Genomic DNA, 15,464 nt, shown 5'->3' with positions numbered 1-15,464 from the left:
CATCCGTGGTAACGGTAGCGCTCTTGAATCGGGGAAATCAATACTAAATAGTACTGATCGATTTATTTGAATGTTCAGCCCTCAGGTGGTTGTGTGCAGAATATATGACTGTCAGGAATATCATCGAAACTATTTGTACATTTATGCACCGAGTTTTGTAAATTATATGCCACGCGCAGTCGGGACCAGCAATTTTGAATAACTCGTACTGCGGTAATTATTCACCAATCACGGCAGTTGAATATGCAAATTAACTTGCAAACGATTACCGGAATCTGAACAGGGGATTTGCACAGTGACGTCATTGTTTTAGGTGTGCTACTTGTGAATTTCACTTCCGGCTGCAGTCCATTTTGACGATGGCGGCGAGTTTGAGCAGGTCCGCTCGCGACACAGGTGAGTGATAAGTTTGATTTTACCAACGATTTGCATCCCGAGTCCCACAGTCTTGCTACTTACAATATATCTTATAAGTTTAGTCCATGGCAGTGCCTGTCACTCGTCAGATATTGAAAACAAGGTAGGACTTGAAAAGTTTCAAAGTTCGATAGTCGTCGTGATGCGATGGTGACAATTGTGCCCGCAATCGCCGGATTATATGTGCGTTTCAGTGTAACTCTACTAGTCTTATTATTACTACTCTCTACATCAAGTCCATAGGTCATTTATTTTGATTGTCAATATTGGGTGTTGACATCCCGGTATTATTATTATATATAGGAGCTGTACACATTGCGATGTTTATTATTATTACACACACAGTCCCTCAGATAGACACAGTATCCTGTTTTCCGGGTAATGCCATCGGCACTCCTGTGTCCCATTTCTTTATTTACAAATACTCCTCGCGTTGCTTGAACAGATATGTCGTGAATAGAATCACGAATGCAATCTAATAGTCGCGATTCCACGCTTGATCGGAAAGTGTATAACCTAACAATCAGCGGCAACTTCATAGTACTAGTAATCCACATAACGCTCTCCCTCTCACTCTCCAGTGTGGATGTGAACGCCCGGGGTGTCTTCTGTGCTGATGACGTTTCCAAGGATACCGTTTCGGAATAGAGTATGACCCATATATATCAAAATATTATTTTTATTTCCTTGCTCTAGTGATTGCCATTAAACGGAATTGTGTATCGATCGTTAAATCAAATGATTCTTTGACACGTTTACTAGTGATGTGAAGTGAATTCAAGATAGTTTTTTTTATTGTGGGAGATCCTTCCTCAGTGTACACTGTTTTATCACAAGACCACGCAATTCGATAAAATTATAGACATTTACAAGCTGAGATTAAATGTAGTATTTCTATTTTATTCTATTCTATTCTATTCTATTCTATTCTATTCTATTCTATTCTATTCTATTCTATTCAAACATTTATTTATCTCTAATTTAGATGTCATGATTACTAATATCAAGGACTTATACTCTTGATATGTATTACTCGGTATGCAGTGGGGTTACAATGTAAATGCAATGAAAATATCTTGGGTGAATATTATATAAGGTCATACAAATTGTGAGATCATTAGACAAATGTACATTTCTAGAAATATTTTTGAAAATGAATGTTTCTGTGAAAAAAATGGGTAGTGTCCGTCCTGAGCTGTTTCTGCTAATGTCCTAGCTTGTTCGCATATATATAGCATCATGCATGCATTATATGTGATTTTCATAATCTAATGGCTAACATTTAGACTGATCATAAAATTGTGCTGTTTCTGGTTCTCCAAGATTTTGTTTTCACCTCAGATTTTTTGTTGTTGGTCCAATGGTTCCACACTATTATATAAATGAGATCAAACAAGTTGTATACCCTGGTTCCTTATTAATTAATTCTTGCTAATATCTTTGTTTTTACCACACAGGAAACTTTTGAATATTAAGCTGAATGGTGCTCTTTATTTTTGTATTCTATATTTTAAAACGAGGATCATGACGTTAAGTATGGTCAAATATCTGTTTGAACTTTTATTACTTGCGACTGCGCTGACGTTACAAAATATCTATGGACAGAGCTACATTCCGAGTTATGGAATATATAATTTCACTTCGCCAGAAGGATGGGAGCTTCAGCATCTGATAGTACATAACAACACGGGTGAAGTTTACGTAGGAGCGACCAACAACATTTATCATCTCACTCCCGAGCTGCAGATGAAGTTAGAGCATGTGACTGGTCCAGCAATTGACAATCCAAGATGCCTTCCAGAGGGCCAGTGCGATTACTACAAAGGACAAATACATAACAATAATAAAATATTGCTGATTGATTACCAGATCAATAAGCTGCTCACATGCGGGGATGCATATCAGGGGACTTGCGAGCTCCACAACATCAATCGAATATCACCGTCTGAGGGAAGAATATACGATTCTAGCAACGTCAATAATGACTTTGTCGCCACAACTGGTTCGACCGTTGCATTTTTCGCACCGGGTCCTCCAAATAATGCTACTGCTCTTTATGTTGGTGCTACTTATAACTCTGGGAGGCCAGAAAGCCTCGCAACGCAGTACGCGGTGTCTACAAAGCGATTTGAATTTCTGTTCGGTCAGTGGGCATTCCATTTAGCAGTCGATGACGATTATGATTATGAACGACACACCTCGATAAATATCAGGCACGAGTACAGAGACTCTTACAAAGTTAAATACATTTACGGATTCAGTAGCGGAGGCTTTAGTTATTTTGTAACGGTTCAAAGGATAAACGTTGATGTCGCCAGTTATCACACAAGACTTATAAGAATATGTAACCAAGACAAAGGTAAGAGACACAAAATTTGTGTTGAATCTAATAAAATAATTGTTCGATATACTAGGTGTAATTTCTCCTAAATGAAACTTACAATGACATACAACAATACACCCTTCCTGGGACTTAAAATACTAGAAACCTGACATGATGATCTTATAAGTAATTACCGGTATGCAAATTAGAGCTGATTTATTTGTGGTACATATTATTTGAAATAGAAAGGTAGAATTTCAAGAAAATTGATTCTTCCAAGTCGACTCTTATAACCCAATTAATACCCAAACCCAAGCATTTACGTTAACAACTAACAGGATTAAATACCAAGAACAAAACTGGATTTTTAATTCCATATTTTGCATTTTTCCAACTCTTCAATATTACACCTTGATTAATCGTTACAGTATAAGTGTCCCGGTAATTTGATAGCCATTGAATAATTATGAATGAAATTCACGCTGGTGTATAACATATACTATATTTAATCAAATTAAAAAAAAGCGCAGGTTACTGACTGGATGGTTGTATTGTTTTGTAATCTACTTTGATATAGCTATTTGATTGACAGAATCTTTGAATTTAATTAAATTGCTGAGTTTGTATTTGTCTTTACAATTCAGGAAGTTTTTAAATTAAATTTTTTTTTTATTTGGTACTATAATTAATTTAAAAGATATATCGTGTGCTAATTACTATTCACTGAAGTTAATGAACTCTTAATTAATTTTGCGGACTCTGTCTAGTCGCTGTTTCTGTGTGTAGTCAGTAGAAATAATACAGTAATGGTGAACAGTCCACAATGCTTACTTGACCCAGATTTCATAGTGTACATTTCATCAGCACGTGGATCAAATTAGTGATGGACTAAACATATCCCATATTATATCCATTTGTACTGGTTAAAAATACATAGTAAAATTACACACATATCCGGAAGATTATCAAATATCAGTTTTCCTGTTTGTATGATTTTTTTCCTTATAAGGAATAGACTTTTTGCTGTCCAGACCCACCTGTGTAAATGCCCCCTTAGTCAACTGAGTGGGTGGGTGTCATTTTGTTTTGGTAATCTCCACTACTTTACTAGGTTTGTCGATACTAAACACCGGAAGGTGATCAGAAATAGAAATACAGTCAGTGTAATCCTTGTAGTTGACGTCCAACACGGTTGTTATTCATGAACTTAAAAGGTTAAGTTTACAATGTGTGTGTGTGAAAGTGGGCGTGTCATCTTGCAGTATTGGTAACTACATGTATTGAAAGCGAAAATGTTGACGTGGGCTTGAGTACCTAACACCAAATAAACACTATTCTAAAATACAACAATTGGCTGTCCTCTACAATTGGCTGTTCCTGTGAAGGTAAAATTAATTGAAAATATATAAATACCAGGTGGCTTTGATAATTTCTATCAAAATTAAATGATTGTTGTTTCTTTCACTTAGTTTACAATTTAAAAAATAATCATACATATGCAAATGGGTCTTGTAAAATAATTAAATTCTCCTTATATGAAAAACTTAAAGCAGGGTTATTTCATAGATTTAGAACCAATAAGCTGAATTCCCTCTTTGAGAAAAAAAAAATAGCTATAGTAAACAGTGTCATCACTTCAGTTGAAAGTCCTAAAGATGGTGCCAATTCAACTTAGAACTACATGTACATGTACACTTTGTTCTGACAATACTATTAGAAAAGTTGGGTACTCCCTAAAAATGAGCCAGTTTTTGCTTAAATTTCATTCCCAAATAAAAAGTTTTGTTTTTTATCATGTATTTCAGCTTGCATTGTTTCACTGATTTAAAATTGCAATTTACTACATTGTAACAGTCTGAAAAACGCAAGTGAGATTTGTCTCCCATGAAACTGACGACGTTTGCATCATATGTATGTAACTAAATATAGGTACTTTTAATCTAAGTTTCGCAGATTTCATGAAGAAATTTTGAAATGATTTATAATCCATTTCAAGCAAGTAATAAATAAGAAATAACTAGCACAACACACTCATTGCATCAACCTATGATATTACAACATTACAATTTATTTTCTCTCCTTGTACCTTTTATTTCAAAAAATGAAAATGGCAAGCGATGAACTGTTTACTCAATAAACATGTAACCACTCAGAGACCTTATTTATTTATTCAATATTGTTGCTCTCATTTTACTGAAAGTTAAATCACACATGTGATCTGCACATGTAATTTTCAAATCTTTCTTGAGCATAGTCTTGCATGCAAGTTGTGATAGAGGTCAGTTTCTACTGACTCAGACAATATGTGGTGTACTTGTTCCAACCAGTATTGAGAATACATGTACTTGTTTTTTGTATTTGAGCGAAATTTGCTTCCGATATTCAATCATGTGTTACATCACGCATACTAAAAAAAACTGGTTGCATGAATTATATAGGTATATATTTTTTTAACTGTTTGACGTTGCCCTTGAGTAACCTCCAATTTTTATCCTTTGTACTGACCTGTCTCCTTAGAATTGTAACAGAACAGGAGCAAAATATGTAATAAGATAACAATGTTTCTATTATATTACCAGTATTTCAAGAAACAAAAAACTTCCAGCATGACAATTATCCATGTTTATGCATAATTATTAAATACAAAACCCAGTACAGAACACACAGAATCACAACCTGACTGATTTATGAAAATTGTCAACACTGATACATTATTAATGTTAGTCCATGAAGCGTGAAACACGCTCGATATCTGCACGATCACTATCTGAAAGTATAATTAACTATAACTGCTCGTCAGTCAGTTAGTCGTCTAGCAATGCATATGGATGTGATGACACTGGGAAACATTTAATGCTTGCTATTTGCCCAGCCAGAAAAAGAGACAAAATGTCCTATTTACTGCTATTTACTGTTAATATAATCAGACATTGTGTTAACTTCATCTGATGGTTACAAATTAATTTGTTATGTTTCAGTTACGCTCTTGCTAATCATTCTTGTGGGGTCCGATTATGTATAATTTAAAATTCACCCTAGAGTGCTTCGGGCATTAATCAAAAGGGCATTCAGGTTTTTATTCCGGCTTGCTAAATCCGGTGGATGGCAATTGTAAAATTGAATACTGTAGAAAAGATTTAAGGCATCAAACACTTTGATTGGCTGGATTCTTTACTATGATTACACAGTGTTCTCCGTGGTTTACTGGCTGGCAGTTTTAGTTTGATGTCTACTTGTTATGACCCCCTTTAGACTAGATAAATACTTGATTTACATGGCTTTTGTGTTTAACTGATGGGGATCAAGATACTGCGACCTTCTGTTTTTGTACCCAAATTGTGGACAATAGTTCAATGCATCTACCAGTATGGGTGCTTCATTACACTTAAAGATACACTGACTGTATGTTGGTGATAAAATCAAAAAGTATGAAGTCGCATAAGTCAATATAGTTTAAACGTTATATCACTATGGCAATTATGGAGCAATATCAATGCATGAATAAATTGAAAAAGCAGAAACTACTTCTGTCAATAATACAATGTTGCATCTTGTTATGTACTGTCTTTGCTTTATTTGTACCGGTAGTGCCAGTGCTTAGGAAATATTCTGTTATTCAAAATAAGTAATATCAGTATAAAACAAATGTTATTATTGGTTTATATGGGATTGTGTTGGAGATGCACATCTAATACATGACCATAATTTATTAATAAAATCATAGAATCTTTTTGAATTCAGAATCTCAATCCTTTGATCTAAACTTTGACCCACCATGAACTTCATAACCTTCCATTAGAATGTGAATGTTAATTGTCACTCAGCCGTGATTACTTAAGCTCATTGTAATTTAAATTAAATTAACAGTTTATAATTGTAATAGACATTATAGGTAAACAATTTTGTAGATGATGATGTCCCATGATGCAATGGGGGTAATCCCAGATCAATATGCAAAATTGGTAACTTGTGTTAAAAACATATTTATACGGTGCAAATTTTACACTTTTTAAATTGAATTGAAATTGAGCAAAGGAAAAGAAAATATCTTTTTGAAAGTTCACTCATAAAATTCAAAGTCTTGTGTAATATGTATTTAAAACCGGCATGGCATGGCTGTGAAAATTATGCACATATTACTGTACAGTGAATTTCTAATAATTCTTGTCAGAACTCCAACCAACCATACAATTCTTTTTATATATGTACATTTAGTGGTTATTCTGAACACTGGTAATACTTTAATTGCATAGAAATCATTGTACCCCATAGCAGTGAAAATTTCTTTAAGGTTGTAATCATTGCTTAGCAGCAAAACAACTGTTCATTGTCAAGTCAGTACAGTAACTGTAAACCCCTCCTCATACAGTGTAAAGGGTACATAGACATGTATCCTTCCTGATATCAATTCTATGACAACAAATATTGTATATTGTATTGAATATCATCCACCTGTAATTAAAGATTGAAAGCTCCATTCAGTATGGCGGAGATAAAGTAATTTGAACACTGGTAATACTTTAATTGCATAGAAATCATTGTACCATAGCAGTGAAAATTTCTTTAAGGTTGTAAAGAATGTCATTAAATCATTGCTTAGCAGCAAAACAACTGTTCATTGTCAAGTCAGTACAGTAACTGTAAACCCCTCCTCATACAGTGTAAAGGGTACATAGACGTGTATCCTTCCTGATATCAATTCTATGACAACAAATATTGTATATTGTATTGAATAGCATCCACCTGTAATTAAAGATTGAAAGCTCCATTCAGTATGGCGGACATAAAGTAATTTGAGTATTTAGTGTCTGCTTGGAAGAAAAAATCCATTGCTCTCCAGTTGTTGTAGCTTTTCTGACATTTGGATTTACAATCACAAGTACAGAAGGCAGAACAATGATATTTTATTTTTCATAGTTAATTAAACTTATTAATTAATAAATTAATTAATTTTAGATCCACTTAAATATTAATTTTCAAGATAAAAAATCACCATATATGCAAAGAGTTTTAATTTTTACTATACAACAATATACATTAACCTGCAAAAATTGGTGGATTGATATTTTCTAAAAATTCCCTCAATTTGGTCATTACAATTACACTCAATGGAGAGGATCAATTATCCTGTTATAATAATGCTTACACGGCTGGTTTGCACGGAAAATTAATGAATGAGTCATCAAGGAATGCTTACAGACTTACAGTAAATTGTTTAAACGTTTCCTGTGTGTATAAGGATGATAGCTCGTAATTTAAATAAACGAGATATCCAAGCTGTGTGTAGGTGAGAGTCATTGATAAGTAGGGAAATTCATTGACGGCTCTGAAACGTATTGCGAAAGCAGGCGTCTGGCACATGGCGTTAATGTCGTCTGATGTAAATTAATTGAAACTTCACGTTATAATAATGTTGGGAATCTCATCTGATATATTTATTACCGATTAAATATTCGGCATCGATATCCAAATTGATTGGCAGCTGCGCTAAATTGTTTTAATGTTGGCATTTGTTGCTGGACTTAACGCCGTTGAAAATACTAGGTCGGTAGAAGTTTGATGGGCATTATTGCCCGTTACACATCTGGGTGGTATATTTTAGTATCTGGTTAAATGGGTGCTCTTTTTATGAGAATTGTAAATTTTAAATTTTTTATCATCTGCAGAATTATTCTAATTTATTGCGTTATTTTTGATCTCAAATATGTAACCATAAAATTTCATTTTCTTGCAACATGTTTATGTTCAAATAATTTTGTGAGGGAAAATGCTTAATACAATGTATGTTATTGCTCAAATGTACATTTTTTTACTGTCATAACCTCATAAACAATTTAATATGCTCCATTGTGTAGAATTTTTTAAGCCTCACCTCCCTCAAATTTTCACATAAAACAAAATCAATAAGGAAATTTTGACAATATAAATTTAATATAGAAATTTGTGTCTCTGTCCGAATACTGCTGTGCTTCAGAACATGTCCCTCCAAAAAGCCAGAAACTTTCTGTAAATATCTGTTATTTAATTTTAAGGTCAAAAAAACATAAAGCACGGGCTTCTACAATAACATTTTTTCCTTCATTCAGATTTTCATAATTAATTTTTGTGGACACAATTTTAATGTACCGGTACACCAGTCCTTTGATCACCAAAGTCAACTGGTCACTTTTCACAAAATGTTAAGTCTATATGACTTCTTCTATATTTTATTTTCAAAAATGAGCCATTAGCACAATTTGATCTAAAATTAATAAAAAAATATTGTAAAATGTAAAATTTTACCATCATGAATTTTGAAAAAGTCTACATTATGGCATTCTGAGATTAATACTATTCTGAAATTAGGACAAGCAAGTCTGCGTGCTATTTCAAATTAAATTGATATTGAAACAGAATCTGACTGATTATTGTATCAGTGCATAGTTCTAATTTTGTAACGGTAATTGTTATGGAGATAAATAATGAATTCTAGTTATTTTAAGGTGAGGTGGGATCAGGTAACGTCATACAATTTAATAGTAAAGATTATTATCTGTACATAAAGGTCATACACTTGTAGGTCAAATGATATTAAATTTTTATTAATTCTGAGAACTCTCCTCATTTGGCCAGAAATTTACATTGAAAGTGCTCTGTACTGCTACTGCTAGATTTGTATATGGAGTTGTTAGTTAAAACTGTTGTCCACAGTTAATAATCATTTGATAAGTAATTCAAATGTTTTGTCAGCGTTTTCACTGTAGATGCATGCCACAACTACTGTGGCAGTTTATTGTGCACATTCGAACAGTTCTACAAAATGCAGTTATTGCGTTTGTGTATTGGTATTAAACGCAAGTGAAGAAACAAGGTAGGCTCTAATGGCTGTAACTTAATACGCCGTTAATTCGGTGCACTACAATGTAGTCAAGATACTACCGGTACAAAAGTACAAACATAACACACATTAAAAATAAAATATTTACCTGGAAGAAAACATGTGAACAAATTGTGATCAGGTCAGGTTTCACATTTACCTGAATAAAAAAGTTCCATCAAGGGTGGATGGAATTAACAAAAAAGGGTATGCAATTGTGGTGATACAAAATCTTACAGTATACCAATATTTTGTATACTATTCACGAAATATCTGACTCATCATTTTAGTTTCTACAATCAGAACTTAGTTTTCATATTTGTTGGTCGATCAGTTCAAGTTTGGTTGATGAATGTTGGACTTGCACTGAAGTATGAATTCCTTCGTATATTAGTGGGATTTCAATGGGATCTTCATCCCACCTCAGAACGCTCCATGCATGACAGTTGTGTATGCTCTTATCTCTTATATTACCCTGTGTGTTTTATAAGTAAAACCTGTCCAAAAACGCACACACCTAAGGGAATAAGTTAATTGTTTGGTTTATAGACTGATATCGAGAAGTGACTGAAAAGGTTAACTACTGTAAGTTGTTTCGCTGCTAAGAAATTGCAACCGCTACAAAATGTCATAGTTTTCAATGACTCACAAAATTTGTCTCCCATCAAAAAGCAGTAAACATTTTTTTTATATGATACTGTACCTTCAAGAAGGATTTTGGTTTTGATATGAAATTACCCGGACTGGTCTATTCTGCTGTGCCCCTCTAGTTGTGGCAAATGTTTACACGCAAGTATTTATGGTAATAATTAGCGAGATTGTCAGCTGCCGAACAATGAGAATGCCGCTTTGACGTGTTGGATTTTTTTGCAAAAACACACCTACTTTCCTCTTTCTAGCTCCGCTGTTGACGAAGTCAAGACAGCAGAGCTTATTCATATTACTGATTGTCCGTCGTCATCAACTTTACAATTTCAACTTCTTCTTCAAAACTGCAGGTCATAATGTTTTCAAATTTGATATGCAAGTACCTTGGATGTTTTATTCTCGGATTTTTTAATTTCATGTCAAAATCCCAAATTCTCTATTTTTCATGAATATTTTTGTTATTTTTGGTAAAAAGTGATATTTTCGACTTCTTGTTGAAAACTGCAGATTTGATTGCTTTGATACTATATATATATATATATATATATATATATATATATATATATATATATATATATATATATAGGTACTACAGGTCGACCTCTTTCAGATTTGTTCATTTTGTGATGATATTTTTAATTCTCTAATTTTGATGAATATTTTTGTCTTTTTTGGTAAAAAGTGATATTTTCGACTTGTTAAAAACCGAATGTCTGATGCTTTTAAGTTATGCATATAGGTACTACAGGTAGACCTCTCTCAGATTTGTTAATTTTGTGATGATATCTTCAATTCTCTAATTTTGATGAATATTTTTGTCATTTTTGGTAAAAAGTGATATTTTCGACTTCTTGTTAAAAAGTCTGATTGCTTTGAAATTACATATATAGGTACTACATGTGAACCTCTCTCAGATTTGTTCATTTCATGATGATATTTTCAATTATCTAATTTTGATGAATATTTTTGATATAAAGTTATATTTTCGAATTTTTGATGAAAACAGCAAGTCCAATTGCTTTGATACTATATATATTATTCATTTTCTAATGAGATCTTCAGTTTTTAATTGAAATGTGCATTGCTAACAGCAGAGCTATCTCAGCCAACAGGCTGCTAGTTTGGAATTATTGCAAACTTGAGTTCAATAATATCAGCATATATTATTATAGAGTAAAATAATTGACAAGTCGTTAAAATTTCGTGTCAAAACTGATAAAATACAAACAATAAAATGGCCACAGCTGGGCCAGTGTGTTAAATATTGCACAAACATTTTAGTGAGAAAAAAAAAGCCACCCAGTTGGGTGACACATAATAAAAATTTATGCTTCCACATGTACATTTTAGTACATGCCGTTGCTTTTCTACGAAAAATGCCCTATGGATAAACTGAAATGTTTGTCTTTGTCAAATTTTTTATAGTTCAATAGAAAAAACAGCTTTTCCTTAATTGTTGTTAGGAATGTGTAACCAAAATTTGTATACACGCTGTGTGTAATGTCAAATGTGCGATGTCGGATTGTTAAAGGGAAGACCAGCTACTTTGCCCGCTGTAACGTCATAAAGTCTTAGTTTTTAGTACATGTAATATGATATGGCACGATATGTGCCCATTAACGATAAACTTGGATAGTATCCAAATTGCTTTTGAACTTGAGGTGTTAATTTAAACCTGCCACACTCAATTTGATTTTAACACATGCTACAATAAAGTTTATCCAACTGGGAAATCGTCCATTAATTGTCAAATCGTGTATTTGACTTACGGCTTCAACCTCCCAGTAGATAACCTGAGGTTACTAATGGCCACTACGTAATTCTCTCGGTAGCCGTAAATTCACCGGATCAAGTACACTTCGAAATTCCCTGATGCCTACTACGACACATAATATTTATTCACTATTAGTTTACTTGAAATTGAATATTGCCTCCTCTTTAATTTACTCATTCACCTTTCAGCGTTATCTGATTACCCCCTGTGGAATTTGTAATTTCCAGAAAGTTTAGCTTTTGCACCTGCTTTTGAATAACATGGTCAAAATTGTTTCTCGCTCCCCTGAGATGCTTGTGTTCTTTTCAGCAAACCCATTTCTCTCAAATTGTTAAAAAAAAAGTGAATGAATACACAACTTAAGAGATTCTGTCAGTTATTGGAAAGTGCTTTGTTGAGTGATGTTTAAGTGTGGTTGTTCTGTCAGAATGGATCAAAATCTACACACAGTGATTTGTTTTGAAAATACTGTAATTTATTCAAATAAATCTGAGATTTTTATTTTAATATTTTAATACATTTACTTTGGCCTTAGAGAAATTCCTGATATATTAATTGCTTTATACTTTTATTCCTTCCTTCCGACTGAACCATGACATTATAAAAAATCTAATCTTTAACATACATTTTTGTAATCTGAGTTCTTGACATATCCATTTTACATAAAAATATCAATTACCAGGAGTATGCTTAATTCATAATTGTTTATATATAGACTCACTAATTAACTTCTAAAGATCACTCTACTAATGTACATTTGTAATTTAAATTTTTTACAAAATTTGAAATTGTTTAGAATTTGTCAAAAACACATTTATTTACATGTATTAATATTTTCTGTCTTAATTTGTGAATAATTTGTTTTAAATTTGAAATATGAATATGAACTCTATTGATGCTTTATAAATTTATTTTCCTATTAACATAGACAAAATCACTCATAATTTTCAAACTTGTAATGCAACATGAATGTAAAATGTAATATTTTTGTATAAAACTACAAAACAGTTTCATTTTTATGCCAGAAATTTCACAGCTGCACATCCTTTTTGTTTCATTTTCTGTCCAGGCCAGACTTAAAATAAATATAAGCGAAATGTACACATGTAAATGATGCAATGAGAGAAGTGATGCTTACAATTGTACGTTATGTCCTGTAATCAAATATTGTTGAAGTTTTAAATTAAAATGTGGTTTGTGTTGCAATATTTCCGCTTGATACATATGAAAACTTTTTTTTTTTTTAAATTCATTTATTTCTAATATTAGAAGTGCACCTCCAGTAGACACACATATCGTTCACCTCAAATTGCATTTATTAAATGGTAGATTATTAAAATACATGTTTGACTCATTTTCTCCATAGACATAAATGTACCTCTATAATTTATGTAAGCTTCTATGTGTGCTACTAAAAGAGCAAAGTTGCATGTGTTTACAAAATCAATAGACATTACCTGTAATAGTAATTGCACACTCTGAATTTTAAGATCTCACCTACATCATGATGTTATCAATAATGTAAAAAATAAAGCTACTTTCGAAAAGCATATCAGTACCGTCAATCTTTAAGCTGTCGGCATTCATTCAATATTAATAAACAAAATAAAAATCACAATAGTTGCGTTCACGCACAGCTCTTTTAGCAGGGGCTAAGAGGTCAAATTTCTTAGCCCTTGTGAAAGCTTAGCACGGGCTAAGGAATGCTAAGTAAAATCTGATCAGATTTTAAGACGCAGTCCAGACCCTAAGCATGGGCTAATGAAGTGTGCGCAAGCACTTAGCCAAGGGCTAAGAGCCCTCTTTGGCGACCTTTGGGTATGAATATTATGCACGTGATCAAATATATGCAACTTTTTCATTTCCAAATGACAACCGAGCTCAGACGTAACAAAGACACAACCTAGAAGACGAATGATTTGAAGAAAAAAAAAAAGTTCAAATCTAAGAACAAAAATTGATTAGTTAAACAAATCTGAAGTTTTAGAGGAATGTTGCTTTGTCCCATGTTCATATAACGACTCTATATTAGACTTTCCCGGAAGTAGCAAGACTAGGGTGCAAAAACCGTCAACCCCACCAGTCATTACTCCGCACACACTTCCACACTGATCAGGTCACTGTAGTAGAACATACAGCAGCTCCAACCGTAGACAAAATAAATTTGCATGTCGCCTCAAAATTAGAACAAAACATGTAAGCAGCAGAAATTTTGTGTTTGTAAACAGCGGCTTAACAAAGGTCACCGACTGTTGGCGCTCCTTAGTCTGTGCCAAGGACTGACCCTCCCAGTGTGTGGACATAATTGGGTCTAGCCAAAATGCAAACATGTGAGATAAGCCTAAATCAGCTTGAATCTTGACCTGTACTTGAACACTACTCATATTTATCAAAATCGAGATTGAAACTCATATTTGTGTGACAATCTAAGGATGAAATTCACATTGGTAAAATGAAAGTACGATAGTTTCAAAAATGATGTTTTATGATGATGAGTTGAGGGTCGTTGAGATGAAACTTTTAAGTTCAAGTGTAATCTGTTTTTTGTTTTTTCAATTTCTGTTTTATATAGTTGTCAGACTCACTAGTGACAATTTCAGACATTGAATATTTAAGCAATAACCCCCGCCGAAGGCGGGTATACCCTGAGATATTGCACAATTCACGACATGTATGCACGAGCCGCAGGCGAGTGCATATATGGAGTGAATTGTGCAATATCAAGTGGTATACCCAACTTTGGCGGGGGTTATTGCTATTATATTATACCAGTATATTGACAATTCGATAAAATTAGTAAAAAAAGAGTTTACTTTCATCTACTAAAAGATCATGATTATGGCCCTTGAACATGAATATTTATAAGAATAGTATGTAGTTGTACGCTGAATGCATACAAAAATTACATGCGCAACACAGTTCAAATTGAATACAAACTAATTTTTATTCCACATGAAAAAGAAACATATCGACGTTGATTAGAGCAGCGTAAACACACAAATTAGCGTAACAAAAAATAACCTTTCTGACCTTTTACTAACGCACAACGCGATTTGAAATACAGGGTCGTGTACAGTTTGGATCATTTAAACAACGGATTTTCCACGTTTTCATTCCGGTTTTTGTACAATTTGGACTGTAATTTGCCCATTGAAAGTACAGTTGTGAAATAAACCGGTTTTGTGACTCATCATACTACTTGTAACTGTGGATATTTGACGTTCAGCAGTACTTGGTTTGACCAAAATTTGAGACGCGGCGGGACGCGGTGTATCATGTACGGCGACCGGCACAGCGACCTCAGTTCCAACATCTGACGTGGATACCTTTGGTATAACCAAAGTTTTGTGACAGTATGACTGACAAGTTTTGTCGTTGTTCTGGAGTAAGTTTGATGGTGTAAGATCGGATTTTCGCATCGTTTTTGTGACACGTACATGATATGC

At 33.4% G+C, this 15,464-nt stretch overlaps 1 protein-coding gene across 1 annotated transcript in view; it reads left to right on the top strand.

Moving 5' to 3' along the window:
- The first annotated feature begins 330 nt into the window (after positions 1 to 330).
- Positions 331 to 15,464, top strand: part of LOC100375385 (hepatocyte growth factor receptor-like) — a 61,644-nt gene continuing 46,510 nt past the window's right edge. Inside the window, exons 1-2 of the mRNA XM_006820892.3 lie at positions 331 to 396; positions 1,875 to 2,776. Of these exons, the coding sequence (XP_006820955.3) occupies positions 1,942 to 2,776 (835 nt within the window). The 5' untranslated portion in view covers positions 331 to 396; positions 1,875 to 1,941. The remainder of the gene's footprint in view (positions 397 to 1,874; positions 2,777 to 15,464) is intronic.

This window comes from Saccoglossus kowalevskii, chromosome 3 (genome assembly GCF_978046115.1).
Source record: "Saccoglossus kowalevskii chromosome 3, keSacKowa6.1, whole genome shotgun sequence".
Lineage (NCBI taxonomy): Eukaryota > Metazoa > Hemichordata > Enteropneusta > Harrimaniidae > Saccoglossus > Saccoglossus kowalevskii.
This window is presented reverse-complemented; position numbering and strand designations above follow the sequence as displayed.